Below are 21,097 nucleotides of genomic sequence, written 5' to 3'. Positions count from 1 at the left end.
ACTTCGCTTCAGTTGTCGAAAAACCAGGGAATTCAGCCTACGAGCCCCTTCTTATATACGCTAAGCCACGCCCATTCTGGCGGGCTATGACGCTATGAAGGCGCGAGCGCCCTTCATTGGGTGTGACGTCACGCGGGGCTCACTGGTAGGCTGCAGCAGATGCATGCAGGGCAGCCAATAAGCACGCGAGATGGCCTGCTCTAGGTCTGCTAGCTGCTGCACTGCGTTGACAATGAATACAAAATTAAGGATAATTTTTTGGCTTCAATATCTCGAGAAGATGAATCTTTCCCGTAGCGTAAGCTAAACTTACGCAATACTCGTTCCCTCTCTAGAGAGAACCGAGGTTACGTCAGTAACCGAGTATCGTTTCATTTTATTTATTATTTGAAGGCCAAGTGCCACTAAGGTTTTGTTTTTGTAATGTTAAAAGGTTTAAGAAGTTAATGTTTCAGTATTATTGTTCTTTTTTTTTTCCACGGTATCGGACTTTGGATATCGAGTATTGTGTACTTTTGGTGGCATCAGTACGGACTACTAGATTTTTGGTATCATGACATCTCTAGTCCAAAGTGGTGGCCAATGAAACACAAAAACCAACCTTCACCTCACATTCTTGAGGGCTTCCTGTTGAGATGATGATTGTTTTGAGACTCAGCTTTGTGTCTCCTTGTAGAAAGACCGGAAACATCTCCAGGATGAATGGAACAAGGGAGTGATTTATTTGTTGAACTTTCCTTTAGCTGAAATGATGTGTTCAACTTTGACAGTTCAGACCAGCCATCGTTTTCCTATTAAATTAACCTACGAATGGCCCAGGAATAAATTAACACAGTTCCTGGGAAAGATCCAATTGTAAGACACATTGTTGTCTTGATTATAGCACACAAAACCAGAGATCACATTTATATAAGCCTTGTTTATCTCTGATTTTAATGAAGTCCAAACAATGTGATGCTGTCTAAAAGGTTAGAAGTTTCCTTAAACCCAATGCCAAACAACACACTAAATTAGAGTGAGAAAGCATCTATCACACAGCTGCTGAACCCAGTTTACAGGATACTGTCTAGAACTGTGTTTAACATGTCAAGTAAAGCTTTATACACCCAACTAACTGAAGTACCGCCACAGGACCTTTCAGATGTCTATAGTACCTGGAAGAGGCTATCTGTTAGCACATTCATCCCATTCATCTTAATGACAAGTTGTGCAAAAGGTGCAGGACCCCTCGCAAATACACGATCTGAAATGTACCATCTTTGCTCAAAGGTGCTTAGTTCTGCAACCAATGTGACAGGTTGATCAATGAGCCAATCACCTGAGCTGAGCATGAGACTAATCATTTCAGGGCCACCATGAAAATTACATCAAAAGAGCAATGATTGGCTGATGACATCACAAGAATATGCACAGTACCCTAACCCTGAACTAGCATCTAGCAGCAGGGGCTAATCAGCCAAACTCTGATGACGATGATGAAGTAATTTCTCTGTAAGGACCAGGGATCAGTCATCCAAGAAATGGAAAATTATACACCTGCGAAAAGATGACATTTCTTACAGATTTGAATTATACAAAATCTCTTTTTTTCTTGCATCTTGACTGTGTGTGAATCATAATTTTTCTCAAGGTACTCTAGACAGCATGACAAAAGAACCAACCACATTTAGTTAGTTAAGTCACATTGATCTGCATGGAGGCTGGAAATAAATGCACTGGGTAACACTTTATAATAACTGCACGCTATTAATCATCACAGCCATAAATGCTTTATTCTTGATTTATAAGCATATCTATAATGTGTTTAATAATTGTATTTTCATACTTTATTAATGATCAATTTATCATTTCTAAATTAAATATTGCATTATTTACAAACCAGTTATTTAGGAGTTGTGAGTGGTTCATAAGATCACTTAGAAAGTGTAAATGATTAATAAACTATTTAAATGTACATTCATACATCTAAAATATGTCTATGTTATGCATCACTGTGTTGTGTTTGTTAGAAGATAACTGACCCTTTAAATCTCCTTTGTAAATGCTTTACAAGGCATAAAGTCCTCACTTTAGATGAGCTCACAAAATAGTTAACTGACCACTACTAAATGCTTTATAACTACCTGAATTACAGTAGAAATAAAATAAAAAGCATTTATTAACACACTAAGTAACTATTACTATATGTCTGAATAATAAGATGTATGAATGTACATTTAAATAGTTTAATCAATCATTTATTTACACTTTCTAATTTATCTTATAAACCACTGACAACTCCTAAATAACTGGTTTGTAAATAAGGCAATACTTAATTTACAATTGATAAATTGATCATTAATAAAGTATGAAAATAGAATTATTAAACATTATAGATATGCTTATAAATCAAGAATAAAGCATTTATAGTTGTATTTATAAACTACTTAATGTATATTAATGTTTTATAAATGATGAATTAACTGTTTACTAATGCTTAACTGATTAATAGCGTGCAGTTATTATAAAGTGTTACCATGCACGGTTTACACTGAGTCAAGCCAAGCAATGTTGTTTTCGTCAACGATGACGATAACGAAATGATTTCGTTGACGCACTTTTTTTTTATGACGATAACTCGACGATGACTAGCTAAAAATGGCTCTAAGGTGACTAAAACATGACGAGACGTTTTCGAGTTTTCGTTGACAAGACGAGACGGAACGAAAATGACTATAAGTCTGACGCTCGCAATGCATGTCATTTCTGCCTATTTTGCGCGAAATCTGTCTGTTTTGAGCTAAAAAAAAGTATCAATGCTACCGCTTCCTATCATTGTTTTGGGTACCCATGCCGCGCGCGCACCAGATTCCACACAACAACACAGCTTCATAGCGAATAGTTCTGCGGCTGCGGCTAGTCACTCACCACACATCTTCAAAGGACCATGGCGGCGAAGCCAATTAACGGGCTTGGTGGTCGGAAACGAAGAGATGATTTATGGACATACTTTCAGTTTCAGTATAATCCAGCGGTTCTCAAAGTGTGGGGCGCGCCCCACTGGCGTGACAGGTCTCCTCCAAAACGGAAGGAAATTTTCCGTTTTATGCCTTTTTATCTTCATTCGTTCATGGCGAGTCCGCATCGTCAAATTCATCTTTGCAGCGAAACCGAAAACACCAGTTTATTAATAAACAATTAAATGTCTTCTTGCTGTTTTTTTACACATTCATAATCATAATCGTTCTTTGTGGCAAGCTTTATGCGTGCGGTCGTGCGCTTGAGTGCGGCTATAACGCTCAATATCCCGTATAGCCTATTTAAGTAGGCTAATTAAATTAATATAAAGGGGCGATTTGTCCACTAATGGCTTAAATGAACAACTACTAGTCGACTAGAATAAAAACTTTAGTCGGAGGCAGTTCTTATTCCACATATTCTCGAACCAGCAGGCCATTCTGTGTTGAGCGCGCGACCCTGAGCTGAATAAGCGAGCGGGGCGGAATATTCAGAAATGCGCTCTCCACTCACATGCTCTGATCGGAACAAAGGAATATTAAAGTAATTATCATTAGTTTATATCTTATACACTGCCCATACACTACCCATCATTTTAATCCCATATCAAACACAGTATGTTATGTCTATTTTATCTATTTAAAAAAAATATATAGGCTATATCACGTTTTTAAGTAGGCGAAAGGCAGAGAGCTGTGTGTATTCTTCTTCCCTTTGCCACATCATATCTCTGTGAGATGGGCTTTTCAGCTGTTTCAGTTTCACTGAAAACAAAGTACAGATCTCAGCTGAACATTGAGCTTGACTTTTGAGAAATTGTGCAATTCAAAACAGGCTCATTGCAGCCACTAATGCAGGGATAAATAGACCTGTCTTGCCAAATGGATTTCTATTCTTTTCTTTTTTTAACAGATTGCAAAGTGGCACTTTTATTTCTTTTCTATTTTTGAACTTGATACCAATTTTGACACAGCCGCATTTTATTTTCTCTATTTTTTAAATACTTTTTTTTTTTTTTTTACTAAAATTGACTAAAACTTGACTAAAACCTTTTTTTGTTTTCGTCGACTAAAACTTGACTAAAACTATTACGTTTTTAAGTGACTAAAATGTGACTAAAACTAAAAAGCATTTTCGTCCAAAAGACTAAGACTAAAACTAAAAGGGCTGCCAAAAACAACACTGAAGCCAAGTGAGCCAAAGAAAAATGACAGATGAATAATAAGGTTAGGCCCAAGCAGTTCAAGTCTGTGAGAAGGCTCAGTTCACTCATAGAAGGCTGGACACATCTAGATACTTATTGCACAATCAAAACACACACACACCTGCACTGCAGTTCCTCTCAGACAGCACCTTACATCCGTAAACATCCCTGAAGCTCCTCTGAGGAAAGACACTGGATATTCTCTGAATTAAGCCAGAATTTGGCCTGCATCCAAGTGGGATGAGCAATGCAGGAAGATCAAGTGGTTGACAGGCAATGAACAGAACAGTCACTTTTCCTTCTCACTTTCTCTGTTTATGAGTGCAAGACCCACAGCAGGCATTCTCCATGACAAACTAGACAGTTTGTACTGCATATCTCAGACATCTCTGAGTACGCCTGAGCTGTCCTGCACCTGTCAAATCAGTCAGCTGTGTCCAGCTTGTCATTCACTGAGCGGCATCTGCCAGTCACAGACATCTGATCACTCTCCTCAAGCACTGTGACGATAACTCAGGCTGAGGCCGCAAGGTTTGTTCAGTGGCTTAATTAGACAACAGTGGGTTTGGCAAGACAAGCCTCACTAGGCCTCAATAGTTATCTTATTAGTGATTGTTAAGCCAAACAACAGTACTAGTACTCATACTGGTCAAGTGTGTGTCGTCCTGCAGCAATTAAATTATTCCTCAAATCACGTGTGTAGAGAAAAGTGTGCTACTATACCAAGTATAGTTTACCCTAACCCTTACACTTTACCAAGTGATCAGATGCACCATTTTCACCTGCTGAACCAGAAAACAGCTGGGGAAGAAATTCCCACAGATGCACACTGAAGGACCCAGGCCACATCTACAGACCAGGACACAGAGATATGCTATCAGTCAGAACACCATAGCAAACATCATTGGGGGAACTTAGTTCAGTCACACACAAACTCCCCATCCCGACGACTACAAAGAGGAGACTCGCAATTCTTCAGTTGACCTCAAATCGGAAAGCCAATCTCACTCACATGTTAGTTAATTAACACTGGCTAGAGAACAGGACAAAAATTAGTTTGCTCTCAAGGCTCAAATCATTAACAACTGTTGATTTCCAGAGGTGGGTGAACTTACAGGCCACAAAAACAGTCACTCCGCTTTACAGAAAAGATTTTCTCCTAAGTCTCATCTATTTCTCAGACCATGACACACTGTCCCTCAGTTGTTCTCAAGTCATTTCTAGTCTCAAAGCAGTAGGCAGCTCCCTCTGTGACCTGTTCTCCTTTCTTGCCCTGCCATCCAGTTTCAGAAGAAATTAACTTAAGCTTGCCGTCTGCAGAGCTTTATATTACAAACCATACACATAAGATAACTATCCGCAATACGGTTTGGAAATGGTGACTTCAATTACAGATGCTCCTAACTGTAATTATTTCAGTTTAGTGTTTAGTACAATTCCAACAATTATGCTAAATAACTTTAATTAAACAGTGTATGTGGCAAGTTGAAATATTGCTATTAGACATTTTAATTAACATGCAGCTTACTTACTTTGGTCTAAAATTTTGGACTAAAAGTCCAGCTGGAGTCCGATAATGTTTGTCTTGTAATGACATTCCTCCCTTAACTTTCTCATTCTGTGTGTGTGTGTGTGTGTGTGTGTGTGTGTGTGTGTGTGTGTGTGTGTGTGTGTGTGTGTGTGTGTGTGTGTGGTGAGCCGATGGTCTCAGGGTGTACTCACACTAGGCACGGTTGCCATGAACCGGGCCCGAGTACGATTGTCCCCCCTCCCCACTCCCCCTCTGGCCTGCACTCACATAGGGTTTCAGCATTCGTGCCGGAGCACGCTTACGTCATTATGGTGCGTGCGACGGTTTCGGGTTAAACAAGAAGAGCGGCGCTCTCTGAACACAATGAAGTCCATCGCTCTGTTTTCTTTGTGGATAATTTTGTGTCGTTTGGTCCACGGTGGTCCACAGCCTGTTGTTAAACAGATGCGTCGCCTTAGTGGCGCGAAAATTTTCACGTAATCGTGCTGCTCGTATGAGGAGGTTTGCAAGGTACCAGCTGAAGTGCAGCAAGGACTTTGCAGCTTTGATTACGGACTGTGTTGGTTTTGGAGCGTCGCAAAACCATGACGCCACGCGTCCTTTTCCGTGCTCCAGCACGGTTAGCGCTCACACTGCATGCGAACCGCGCCCGAGTCCAACTGAACCGTGCTCTGGCCCACCTCTTCCAAGCGGGCCAGGGCCGGCTAATCGAGCCGCGCCCGGGCACGGTTCGGAGCACTCACACTAGTCAAACGAACCGCGCTTTGGTGGTCAAACGCACTCGGGCACGGTTCAAACTGGCTAGTGTGAGTACACCCTCAGCCAGGGAATGCAGATGGAGTAAACCATGTGTAACAATGACAGGAGCAACTCTCGCTCACACACAGTGAGAGGACACTGCCCCATACAGCGCGCACACAAACTCACGCACAAGCTCAGTGTTTGATCACTGCTGCATTTAGAGAGTGAATCAGAACCACCGACTTAAGACTCTCAGAAGTTCACTCGTCACAGAAAGCACCACATACAAGGAATGCCTTAAAGAGTCTGGCCTTAAAAGAAGCCTAAGTCATTGTTCTCTATTTCACTGGTTGATATACCAGTCATGTGAGACTTGTTCAACATGGCAGGACCTAACATAGAATAAAAAATTTTTTCTCATATGATCTTACTTTTAAAAAATGTTTAAAATGAGTCACTTCTATAGGTACTTTACAGTAGAAAAACTGAAAAGGATAAACGTGGTTTACAAAAAAGGGTGAGATATCTGCAACAACGCAGACAGGCTCTTTCTGTCCCGGCTTTTGCGGATTCCCATGCAGGCAAGTGCTTTACACAGAAACGAATTAAAATAATCACAAAATATAAACAAGGAAAATTAAAACTGTTATAAAAGGAATTAAAAGGGATATAAAGATGATACAGTTACAAACGTTATTAAAAGAGTAAAAAGATGATACATTAGATAAACTTCTAATCTGGCAAAACACCGGTGTATAATTTTTCACAGCTGCTTGTTTTACTGTGAGATTTTCCCATGTTGATTGTACGGTGTCTGTGGTGTTCTTTCGGCGCGCCTAGGATCAGTGACAGGATTAGTACTGTGTATTTACTATGCTAACTGTAGTTTCAGTAAACAACCCAAAATACCACTTTATTTTCACTTGTGTTGTTTTCTATATTTTGATGACTGTGGTTTGGCTCATACCAAATTACTAACTTCATTGCATTAACAAAAACTAATTTAGGACTGCTATTTAATAGCCTTACATCATAATGTTTATTCATTAGTGTTGGTGATATTCTTAAAATGTATGTCCATGTTAAAGGTCCCCTGACATGAAATTTTCACTTTCTGAGGTTTTTTAACATTAATATTAGTTCCCCTAGCCTGTATTTGGTCCCCTCGTGTCTAGAATTTTCAATCGGTGTAAACCGAGCTTTGGCTATTTTTCTCTTCTCTGCAGCTCAGACGCGCTGATCTTGAATCTCCTCGTTATGACGTCATAACGAGGAAAGGTTACCTCCCCTTTCTCTGCTTTGCCCGCCTGGAGAATTTGGCTCGCCCATGAGAAAACGAGCTAGGAACAGGCTTTTACTGTCTATGGGAACAGGAAGTACGAACGCGCCGGCACGATTTTAGTTTTTAGTTTTTCCCCGAGAGATATCATGGCTTGCAAACGAGCGAAGCATGGCAGTTGATCAGTGTTCGGATGTACAAATGAACACAAAAGTATTTTTTAGTTCCTTCATCCGAGCCTCTGAAGAAACAATGGATTAATTTTATTTTCTCTGGAAATGCGCCGACACAACTTCCCAAAGTTTTGTATGGTCCAAACATTTCACCGACGACTGTTTCCTCAACTCGATGAACGTCTGAAAATAAATCGATCAAGCTACCAAGCAACAATTTCTGATGTGTAGCCTAATTGTTCAAGTTCGGACAGGTAAGTTAATCTTTCTCTCAAAATTGTTCAATACTGTTTATGCATCATAAAGTCAAGCCAGTGACTAAAATATCAACTTCACATCGTTTCTTTTAGTAGGATGAAAATAATCTTATTTAAATTCTGAACAAATTATACAGAAAGCGATCAAAGAACAATCTTTCCACACAGCGCGAGTTTATCTGGACAACTCGTTATGAAATCAATGACGCACGTTACACTGCACAACGAAGCTCTTACTGTATGTACATCATCGTGTTTGCATTGGGGAAAGCATTAGAGAGAGTGCAGAAACTGCGTTGCAAAGATAAGATCTTCATGCTCGCGATCAACAGACTGTCATCTGCTTGCTCAATGCTCATCACGGCAACATTTTATGTAATAGATCTAAATACTTTAAAAACTTCTCACGATTCGTTAATCTAGATAGCTGTAATAGTAAAAACGTATAATAGCTGTAGTAAAAGTATTCGAGAAAGTTTTGCATGTAATACATAGCTATTTCATATGCAAGCATGTCAGCCAATCACAGCAGTGGCTGGCTACACTGAATCCCACAGCAGACACGCCCCTTCAAACAGAGCGTTCAAATCAGAGGCTAAAATCAGGCTAGGAAAATTGCCTTTTATTTCTAAATTATGACTATTGTTGATCTAAAAAACATACTAACATTATAAGGGCAACCCAGGAAACATTATAAAATAATAAAATAACCCCATGTCAGGGGACCTTTAAGTAAAGTGGGATGGTACTTGTGTGTGTCAACCATTTTTGAGAAATATATTTGCTTGATTCAAATTGTGGGTCACGGCTTAATGACCATGGGAAAAACCCATGAAACTATTTATTATCATTCCTTGTTAGCTAAATATAAATATTTATAGCTAAATATCACTATATATAACTCACTCATCACCATATATCTGATATTTCCTAATATTGCCTATCACATTAATCTGACATCACTAGGTTTTTTTTTTTTTTTTTTTTTTTTTTTAAATACAATAACCAACATCAGACACAACACAAAGGCAACAGCAACAACTACAGAACGACAACAACAAAAGAAAGAAAAAGAAAAGAAAATAAACGAAAAAGGGAGATACAATGTAAGACAGTTAGAAAATTAACTTTATCAAATCAAGTCATGTGGTACTATATTTAATTCAAAAAGGGTTTCCAGATTTTATGAAATAAGTCACCCCTGCTTCTCATTGAATATGTGATCTTCTCTAAGGGTACACAGCTGCAAATCTCCGACAACCACAATCCAATTGGCACATCAGTGTCTGCTTTCCATTTCAAAGCAATAAATTTTTTAGCTATTAACAACATTTCAGTAAGCTTAATAGCTTGTCTGTTTCGGAGGTTAGAGTTGGTAAAATTGCCTAATAAACACACCTCTGGATCCACTGGAAAATCAATTCCATGAATGCGTGATATGCTATCACATACTGGCACCCAAAACACCTTAACTTTAGGACACAACCAGGTGGAATGCAAAAATGTCCCTTCTTCTGTACCACATCTGAAGCAGAGGGGTGAAATACTGTTGTTAAATGTATGTAATCTAGATGGAGTGTAGTAGAGCTGGTGTAAAAAATTAAACTGAATTAATCTATACCTAGAACTCAAGGTTGAGGTGACCCCATCTTTACATAATTGACCCCACAGGTCCCCATCTATTCTTACCCCCAAATCCTGCTCCCATCTCCTTCTGGATTTATCTGGGTCATCTAAAGGCTGATTTGAGAGCCAATCTAGAGATTGTTTTATATAGTGGTTCACAACTTTCTCTAAAAGACTAGCCAAATAAAGTTTATAGAGATTCTTTAAGTTACCATCTACCTGAATACCCAAATATTTAATTCCGGTAGGAGAGCACTTAAAGGAAAAGCCGTCCAGTGCAGTATAGTCGAACCCTGATAATGGCAAAATGACACTTTTGTCAATATTAACTTTGTATCCAGAGAATATTTAGGCGGTACAATGCATCTTCCCCCTTGAGGTTAATGTTTATTGTACGCTGTCCCTGTTTCTCTAAATAATAAAAAAAAAAAAAAAAGAAAGTGCTATATAATTGTAACACACTCTGTAGATTAGAAAAAGAGCTTATAGGGTCAGTAAGAAATACAAGAATATCATCGGCAAACAATGATATTTTATGCATTTCAGGGCCGATTCCAAAGCCCTTTATATCAGAGTTGCATCTAATAGTCTCAGCTAAAGGTTCAATAGCCAGTGCAAAGAGAGCTGGGCTTAGGGGGCATCCTTGTCTACATCCTCTGTACAAGGGAAATGTAGCAGAAGTAATTCCGTTAGTAACTATTTTTGCGTTAGGAGATTTATAAAGTGAATAAATTAGGTCAATAAATGCAGCTCCAAATCCAATTTTTTTCAGCACTTCAAAAAGATGACCACTCGACGCGATCAAAAGCCTTTTCGGCATCAAGAGAAACAGCTACTCCCAGTATGCGTTTTTCTTTAGCAGTATGGATGACATTAAAAAATCTCCTCAAATTATTTGCTGATAGTCTCTCAATTACAAAACCAGTTTGGTCTGGGTTAATCAGCAGAGGAAGACGAGTTTCTAATCTCTTGGCTATCATTTTAGTAACTAATTTATAATCCACATTAAGGAGTGAAATTGGCCTATAGGACGCACATTTAAGCGGATCCTTACCTTTTTTGTATATTACCGAAATTATTGCATTGGAGAAAGAGTCTGGAAAACATGTCCGTCCTAGACTGGTCAAGCACTTCCATCAAGTAAGGCACAAGCAAATCTTTAAATACTTTATACAATTCGGATGGGAAGCCATCTTCACCCGGAGATTTATTATTAGGCAGTAAAAGAATGGTTTCAGTCAACTCAGAGGCAGAAAATGGCTGATTCAAATCAAGCCTGTCAACCTCTGAAACACATGGTAAGTGGATTGAAGATAAGAAAGAATCCATTTGTGAACTATCTGTACTTGCCTGAGAAGTATATAACTCTGTGTAATATTGCTTAAATGCATCATTAATCTCTAGAGGAATGTATGTTTCCACGTTACCTGTATTTATAGCATTTATCGTTCGTTTCTGTTCATCTCGTTTTAATTGCCAGGCCAAAACTTTGTGTGCTTTCTCGCCAAGCTCATAATAACGCTGATTAGAGCTAATAATAGCCTTCTCTGCCTGGTAGGTGTTCTTTTTATTATACTCCATTTTTTTATTAAGTAATTCCCTATAAACATCCTTATTCTGATCCGTAAGGTATATTTTTTCAAGTGCTGAGATTTCAGATTCTAGCTCATTCAATTTGGATTTTTTTTTTTTTTTATTAATCCCTTAGTATATGCAATACAATGACCCCTAAGATACGCCTTTAAAGTGTCCCATAATATAAAGCTATTGGAACAGGAAGGTTTATTCGTAGAAGTAAAAATATCGATTTGTTCTCTAATACATTTTTGGAATACCGATTGTTTAAGAAGAATGGGATTTAGCCTCCACCTATAAGTTCGTCCTGTTTTCTCTGGGATGGACAGTGACATTACAAGGGGAGAATGGTCACTCAGTAAACGAGGAAGATATTCAACATCCAGCACACAATATAAAAGTTGGGTGGATAACAAAAAATAATCTATACGTGTGTGTGTATCATGAGGATGTGAATAAAAAGAGTAATCTCTAACCTGTGGATGTTCATGCCTCCAGACATATGTTAGATTTAAATCTTTCATAAAAGCAGTGGTAGATTTAGCTGCTTTAGAAAGAGGCAATGGTCTGGTTGAAGATCTATCAAGTACATTGTCGAGACAAAAGTTAAAGTCACCACCTACCAAGAGTGAGCCTGATGATTGAGCGATTTGAAGGAAAACATTTTGTATAAACAAGTGATCATCAATATTTGGAGCATATATATTTAACATCGTCCACTGTTCAGAATACACATGTCCTTGTATCATTACATATCGTCCTAAAGGGTCGAGTACCGATTTTGTAACTGTACATGGGATATTTTTATTTATCAGTAGCTAGTATAGCTGTTCCCCTTGACTTAGAATTAAACGAGGATGCAAACACTTGACCTACCCACTCCCTTTTTAATTTTTTCTATGCTCAGAGTCTGGTAAATGGGTTTCCTGCAGGAAAACTATTTCTGCCCCCAGCTCCTTAAGGTACATATAGATTTTTTCATTTTTACATTTTTCTTTTAACTGGACTATGTAGACCCTTAGTATTAAATGTCACAAATTTCAAAGGCTTTATCATGTATAATCTATGGTATCCAAATCACCATATAAAATACCCTCATAAAAAATTAACATTATCCTGATCGATCCACTATCACCCTGGAATTGAAATGTTGACATGCATCTCTCCGAAAAAAACACACCCACAAAAAACACACACATATAACACAGAGATCCTACTAAAACTACTGAACCAGAACTATCAGCAGCTGAGGAGAAAAAAAAACGTTGAGAAACGATTAGCTCGCACTTCCTTCCCAAGCAAGAATGGAGGGCCAACCCCGAGCTCTCTTTATACATAAAACACTGATATAAGCAACTGTCATTTATAAGAATAAGAATAATGCCCCAAACTTATTGAACTCAATTAGAAATCCAATCATGTGCAGCCGCCCGTCAGAGAAAAAAATTTCCATGTCTGGCTTCAGTCCATAATCAAATGAAATCCCTCACTAATAGTGAAACCAGAAAAATAAAATTAAATAAATAATAATAAGAAGAAGAAAAAATATATAATAAAAATAAAAACATTTAAAATAAAAAATGTATAAATAAGAAATAAGTAAATTGCGGGCGACCAAAGATTATCAAGTAAAGTTCCCAAAATATCCGTTTAACAAAATCACTCACCCATCCAGATCTAACAACTAATCGTTGAGTTAGATCAATCTGGGACAAGTATGAGACTATATCCATCCCGAAGCGCCGCAGACTCCGGCGCGTCAACTAGCTCAGTCACGTTCCGACAGAAACTTGAGGGCTTCATCAGGTGTGTGACAGAACCGCGTTCCACCATCCTCCGTAAGAATACGAATGCGAGCGGGATATACGAGATGACAATTGACATTCTTCTCCTTTAATGCCTTAAGCGCTGGAATCATCCCTCTTCTGCGGTTCATCACGTCTGATGAGAAATCCGGAAAAAAGCTGACTCTCTTCCCATCAACAGAAATTGGAGCTTTATCTCTGGCAATACGGAGGATACTTTCCCGGTCCTGGAATCTCAGAAGTCGAATCAGGATGGGCCGCTGAGCCTTTCCCGGGATTCGGACTGCCGGAACGCGGTGTGCACACTCGATGACAATTGTAGCGCCGAAGTTCTCTTCTCCCAAAACGTTTGGAAGCCATGTCTTAAAAAATTCGACAGTATCCCGACCTTCAACTCCTTCACTCAATCCAATCAAGCGGATGTTATTTCGTCTGTTGTAGTTTTCTATATATTCCAGCCTATTTCTGAGAACCTCGTTGTCTTTTTTTAGGAGACTGAGGGACCGCTCATTTCCCGAAACTGCATCTTCCACATCACTAATTCTTTGCTCAGCCGTAGTGATCCGGCCTTGCATAGATGATACGGACAGGGTCAGGGTATCAATTGATCCCTGAATAGAGTTGTGAAGGTCCGACATTTGAGAGATCAGCTCCTGCTTAAAACTCCCAATGATCTCCCGAAACTCTTTCAGCGCGGTGGCGAGCACCCCCGCTGAACCTTCCCCCTCAGAGGCGATCCCCTCGGCGGCCATTTGCGGAGACTTTCTCTCAGTTGTTTCGGCGGTTTTATGCTCATCTTTCCTAGGTTTTGGTCGACGCTCCATAATTCCACGTTCCACACAAGTACCCGGCAGACTATTTACTACTATTTGGGCAATGTTTCAGTGTTTATTCAACAGATATTAGGCGATTTCTAGAGAGCTCTCTAGGTTGCGACTCTCTACCTCGAGCGCATCACGTGACTCCCACATCACTAGCTTTTAATCTAAATCGATATCACTAGCACAACGCGTTAGCATTTTGCTAGCCTGTTAACTTGTCATTCGTGCTTACCCACTTTTTATTATTTAGGGCGCTCCGTTTTTACGAGTCCTTCAAACAACTGTGGTAAGTCGGAATCAGTGAACAAATACAATGAGTCATGGCATCTTTTCCACTTTTTTTTTAGGTAGTCTTTTTTCTTTTTTTCTTTTTTTTTTTTCTTCAAGGCTTGCACCTTGGAATTTATTTCAGGGTTTGCGTTTCCGAGCCACCAGGCACTGTTTTGTGCTGATGAGCAGGCCGGAGCGCGTTGAGTGTTTTCTGTTAGAACTGTGTCGTGTTAGCGGCCCCTAAGTTAATAACTAATGATCTTTGCAACGGAAGTGAATCAATCAATCAAAACTAACTTTAGCTGGACAATAACTTTATTCTAGAGCTGCTGTAAAGCCAAAACAATCTGTTACTGTAATTTCCTATTATCACTGTAAAGCTGCTTTAAAACAATCTATATTGTTAAAAGCGCTATATAAAATGAAGGTGACTTGACTTGCACTGCCTGCCACGTTTAGCGTAGCCTTCTCTGTCAGCGATGAGGGTTTCACATGTGATAAATGCAGGGAAATAGTCAGGCTGACAGAAAAGATTTCAGAATTAGAGACACACATCCAAACTTCAATCGAGGATAGTAAGAATGCAAGGGCACTATATACTGCTTTGGACGCAACTAGCTTAACGAACCCTGTATGTCCGGTTCCGGTTGTAGAACTGCTACAACTGGGTGACTGAGACGGCAAAGTCGCGGGACAAAACACCCCTATTCCGTTCCGATTAAACATCAAACAGGTTCTCCCCACTCAGTGACGCACACACTGAAAAACCTATTGAAAGTGCCCTAGTTATTGGCGATTATATAGTACAGAACATGAAAATGGGAGACACCAACCACAAAAATCAAATGTTTGCCGGGAGCCAGAGCGCCTGACATCAAAGCAAATTAAAAGTGCTGGCTAATGCTAATCGTAAATACTCTAAGATTGGGATTCACGCCAGCACTAATGATGTACAACTGCGCCAGTCGGAGATCACCACAAATAACATTAAAGAGGTGTGTGAACTCGCAAGTAAGTTGTCAGACACTGCTCTGGTCCCCTCCTTGTTTGCCGGGGTGACGAGATACGTAGCAGACAGTTGTCACTCAATGGCTGGCTAAGTGGTGTCCGCAGAATGACAATTCTTTTCACTAACAATTGGAAAAGTTTTTGGGGCAGACCTGACCTGTTAAAAAGAGATGGTCTCATGTAGAGCCCTTTTGGACCTTCAACCTGTTGATAACCGTTGAAGAGAATATGGAGAAATAGAATATCAATTTTCTATATGGAGAAAAATTCTGGAATGTTTTCCTCAAAAACCTTCATTTATTTTCGACTGAAGAAAGACATGAATATCTTGGATATCTTTTTGTCCTTCATTATATATATTTGGGTTGTGTTGTAAATAAAATACAAACAATCAAAAAGCCATTATTTTATTCCCCTTACATCTTCCCTCACAGTCCCATTCACCTGATAGGGCCATTAGGGGAGGGTCTTTGTCTTCCCATATGTGAAACGCATCAATATTCATGATCGTTCACGCCCTCCGCATAAGCCTTCCTGACACAAAACATGACTTACAAATTTTAAATCAATATATTGTTTTATGTGAATGAGTGGGCAAGATGATTTTCACATCGTTTTGAAGCAAAAATTCTAGGCTGCAAGATATATTTTTTTCTTGTGAGTCTTGTGAACAGATATTCAGTATGAATTGTATGGTCTCATTTCAGTGAATTTTTTTTTTTTCACAAACGATTTTCTCAAAACTACAAACTTTACATACATGCTGCTCACATATTATTGTAGCAGAGTTTGTGGTGAATATAGTGTAATCAGACTTTAGCTATGAAAATGTTCGCCAGTGTGTGTGTTACACCGTTTCCTAACCAGATGTGATAAGATTCCAGCGACAAATAATTTGTCTGTCCACACTAGACACGACTGCGAGATGTGTAAAAATCAATCAAAACCCACAGCCAATCAGAACAGCGTATGGGCAGGCTCTCGCGGCAAGTGCACAGCACCAGAGAGTAATCTTGACGGCACTCGCAAGAAAATGGATAAGTAGGCTACATAATCAAATTCACAAATATTACACCATTTAAACATTATTCAAATACTGAGTTTTTGTTCACAGTTTGAACGTTCTTGTTTCCATTTGTTTCAGTTCAAGATCTGAGGTGAATTATCTATTGTTGCTTTTACAGCTACAAAGCTGGGAGCACTAAATGATATTCAAAGTCACATTACACGCTTTTAACATTAAATAAAGCACATAAACAGTACCTGAGATTATCATTGCCACACTTTGTGTTTGTTCCACCACGAAGTCGCAGAAAAATAGAAGCCGTTTTTAAAATAGAATCGTCGCCGCGGCTGGTTAGGACAAAAACTCTGATTAACATGGAAAAGATACCTTTTATCGTGCGTCGCGTGTAGTTAGGACACGGTGTCAGAGGCTGAGTTTAGTTTATATTTTCACTCGCTGAACACTGACTAATGGTGTGTTCACACCGAACGCGAATAGAGCGTCAAATACGCGTCTATCGCGTCTAGTTAAGCCTAGTTCACACTACATGATTTTAAAACGTCGGGCTGAACTGTGCGGTTCACACTACATGACTTGCTCTCTGTGAAATCAGGAGTGTTCAAGTTGTTGAGCTGTTCACACCACACGACACAACGTGATTGATCTGAACAGGAGGTAACGCACTACACGAGTTGACAACAACTCTGTCACCCTACGATTCTATCTTGTCTACAAACCACGTTTTGTCACGAAAAATCACACGATAAAACAAACCGGAAATGACGCGAAACAGCACGCGCGCCAATACCCAGCGAAGGCGGCGAAGAAGAACGCAACACGCAAACATGCCATGCTCTGATTGGCTGTAGCTCATGACATCACGTGAGCTTGAGTCGTGCGACAGCTCTGGATATTTAGCATGCTAGATATTTTTATGGGCTCGGCGACGCGTCTGCGAGCGTCTTTGATGCGTTGTTGGCTCTTTCATACTAAAAGTTCATCGCCCGCTAATCCCCCGCGATTTGCATGCGATAACACCCTGACCTGTCGGCGAACTCAACGATTTGCAAATCGGGCTTAAAATCATGTAGAGTGAACTAGGCTTTAGACGCTTGAACATCCGCTCGAGTTAAAATTTTTCAACTTTCACGGAAGACGTTTGCAGCAAACGCGTCGCCCAATTCGCGTCATTCGCGACGCCCGGCGTGAATGATGCGTCTATTCGCGTCTTTGCATTGACTTTGTATGTAATCTACTCGCGCAAATAATTAAATTTGCGTTCGGTGTGAACACACCATAAGCACTTGAGAGTTTCGCTCTCCATCAAGCGATCAGCTCAATGGATGCGTAGCGTACCAGTATTTGACGTACCATAAACTCCAGTGTGAAGGTGGCAGGACTCGCGGTCGCGGAGTAAATTTTGCTAATTACTTACAAAGCTCCAAATGGTTTAGCTCCTCAGTACTTCAGCGAGATCTTAACGCATTATTGTCGCATTATATAATGCATTATAAAATCCTGTCCAGTTGATAATACCCATAAAGGAGCAGTCTTCGTAGCCTTGTTCGGGAAGTAACACACTGTCAGTTTAAATCTAGAGTAAAAACACAAATCTTTAACCTGGCATACACAACACATTATCAATTTTGATAATTCAAATCAGTTTAATGATTGTTAGGCTGCATTAATTAGGTCAACCGGAACCGTGAACACTTCTTATAATACCCAATGTACTTGTTACATCGTAAGGAAATGGCATCTACGCTAATATTAGTCTGTCTGTCTAATCCTTATCCCGAGGTTACCATAGTCAGCCAGCTACGATCCATATCAGATGGTGGACCTGCAGCTAGACACTACCACAACGCAGCCCTGAATGTCAGCAGAGACCGTGTCTACTAGCCAATCCCCTGTGAAGGCCTTGTCGACATGCCAGCCATCGGCATAGATCCTCAGCAAAGACCACAAGAGCGAGACAGGCCCTCCGCACAGATCTAAGACTAGCTTTGTCTACATTCTGGCGAGATGAATCTGATCTTCAAGCAAAAGGAACTGGATGAATATTTAAATGCTGCCGATCCTGATCTGAATTCTGTCTTGATGCAGCCTGAATCATAATCACTTAATTAATCACTTAACACTAAATATTCAATATTATTATTGATCTGATTGTACTGCCGCTGAACAATGACTTTTTTTTTGCAGAACTGCTTCTTAATTTGATGCTGTTTTAATATGATGCACATGTATGCTTGTGTTCACAATGTCCACGTCTGTTCTTTTGTGAATCTCTCATGATTGGCATGGCTACTCCTTTCACAGCGTTTTTGTTTTGTTTTTGTAAATGATGTGCGTTTACTTAGTGGTAACACTAGCGTTTGCCTCCAAGCCCACAGATGCCGTATGTGCCTTCCTTTGTGGGGGGAGGGGATTGAATTGGCAAGCCATTGCACTAATTCAATATGTAAATGAAATGTAACAACCCAGCAAGCACTGCGCTCAGAGCCACAACAGCAGGCGCAAGAGGCCCGGCACCGCAGCCCGACGCACAGCTCAATGCAGCTGTAATTGCATTAGCATTATAGCAATGGCTCTCTCAAATATTTTTTTTTTTCCTAGAGAACTGTGTGGTTTTGAAAAGGCCCCATTCTTCCCTGACTAATTTCAATAATATTTGCATATTCATTACAAGTAAGATGACTTTGAGCTTTCGGTTTTTTGTATTTCTGAAGAGATGACAAAGACAATGGCAGAAATTATGTGGCACTGACGATTGTGGCGCATTCTCCAAAAATGAACCTTGCAAATCTGAAAATGTTACATTTTGGGATTTGATAGCTACTTCCTGATGATTATGTTCCCTTTAAAATTGCATTTTTATTTTGAAGGGTTTTCAGCTGCATCTCAATTCCTACAAGAGGCTCTGTGTGTGTGTGTGTGTGTGTGTGTACTAGTGAGATGTTGACAGCAGCATTAGTGAAGCTGCTTTGGAACAATCTGTATTCCATAAAGTGCTATAGATATAAATGAGACTTGACACACACACACAATAGTAAAACAGACCATTTAAAAATTTCACTAAACTACTGCTCTACACTTGTCTAGGTAGACAGCACACTAAATCCTGAAGCAGGTTGTTTTTTGGTATATGGTGCTCTGTGTCGCAATGTCACATGAAGGGCTAAAGTAATCAACGGCATCTGTAATGATGAGGGGTGTCCATCCACAGAACAACACAAATGATTTATATGCGAGTTACACTAATTATGTGAACTACGCATTAAACAGCAAATATTTAAAAGGTAGGGAAGGCAATTCGTAGAGGCTAGCAAAAGCAAGGTAGCTTTGAGAGCATGAGATCCCACCCTCCCTTCAGAGTGCTTCCCAAAACTGCTACTCCAACAAAAGACACACACACACACACACACACACAGCAGAGTTTGCAAAGAGTCACAATATGAGACAGCATTAAATTGCCTAATGTCTCAAAGCACATAACATTACAATAATGAATGTAAACAACTTACAGAGCTCTTACTTGTACCACCTGACTGCTGCAGATTTATTTCAGCGTTGATAGTGTTGACATAGAAATATTAAATCCAAGTCTGTGGACGTGAACAGCTCTGGGTAGAACGTCACGAGTTGTCATCTCGTAATTATGGTTACGACATGGCATGAAAGCAACAAAAGCTCCTTGTTTTGGTTCAGGAGGAACTGTAAAAGGTGGCTGCTGTTTGTTTGCGGCTCTCTGTGAATGTCTGTCTACAACTCTGCATAGCCTCAAGGAACGCGCTGATGACGTGTGATGTCTGCGTGAACAGGGTACGCGGAGGTATGCAAACATACACATTGATAGGCAGGTAGGACATTGTATGTTGGACGAACACTTTTTGGTCCTGAGACTTTCACAGAAGATATATGTACATGTTGTAATATTCAAACCACTTCTATTATTGATTTATATCACGATGTGAAGAACGTTTTAACCAGTATAACAAGAAGTGTCTATAAAAGAAAATGGTCTACCCTACCTTTAAGTCACAGAAATTCACATGTTAATTTTTCAGACCCTAAAGTAAATACACATAAAACATTCATGCAGTTACTGTGAGTTACAGAAACTTACTTTATGGAGTTCCTGAAGTGATCTTCTGCAGGGTTTTTGACTGTGCAACTGTTCAGTAACCACAGATCAGCGTCAGATGGATTCTCTGGAGAAAGAGAGACAGTTACAGATTAACAAGTTACACTAGAAGATTCCCGTCACGATGATCTGTCAAAACTATTCACACAGCTGTAATGCAATATGAGACATTGTCAGATTAACAGCTGCCTGTGATTAAGATGCACATGAGACGAGTGTTTCTAAAATCACAGTAAATGATCTACATGGTAGAAAAACTGTTTCACTACATTCAAATGACCTCAATCCTTTTTTCAAGATACTTTATTTAAAATGTGAAACGTAAAGCAAACTATGACTTTAGACTGGTATTGTGTATAGTTCAATCTTTCTTTCTTAATGTATGCTCATATTTTTTATTTGAAATGTAAAAATGTCCACAAATGCTCCAATGACTCAACCCAGCCCTTGGCATTAAAAGCAGGCTTATTAAAATAAGCATGCAATTCTAGTAAAGCAGAGTCAGTTTGTGCAAGACAATCACTGATTGAACCCAATATGCTTAAAGCATACGTTACAGTTTCCATCTCTTTTCTAAGATTTTCATTCAGAATGATTGTATAGTTTTAATCATTTTATGTAGACTGCCATATTTCCATTTGTATGTCAGGTTGCAAT

At 39.5% G+C, this 21,097-nt stretch overlaps 1 protein-coding gene across 1 annotated transcript in view; it reads right to left on the bottom strand.

The window, feature by feature from the left end:
* The window catches only part of cdkal1 (CDK5 regulatory subunit associated protein 1-like 1), a 474,679-nt gene that overhangs the window by 327,935 nt on the left and 125,647 nt on the right, over nucleotides 1-21,097 (bottom strand). The window contains exon 4 of the mRNA XM_056257716.1: nucleotides 20,423-20,507. Within this exon, the coding sequence (XP_056113691.1) occupies nucleotides 20,423-20,507 (85 nt within the window). The remainder of the gene's footprint in view (nucleotides 1-20,422; nucleotides 20,508-21,097) is intronic.

The sequence above is a fragment of the Rhinichthys klamathensis genome, unplaced genomic scaffold, assembly GCF_029890125.1.
Source record: "Rhinichthys klamathensis goyatoka isolate OS25496 unplaced genomic scaffold, OSU_Roscu_1.1 h1tg000006l_1, whole genome shotgun sequence".
NCBI classification, from domain to species: Eukaryota; Metazoa; Chordata; class Actinopteri; order Cypriniformes; family Leuciscidae; genus Rhinichthys; species Rhinichthys klamathensis.
Note: the sequence above shows the minus strand (reverse complement) of the source record. Positions and strands in the feature narration are given on the sequence as shown.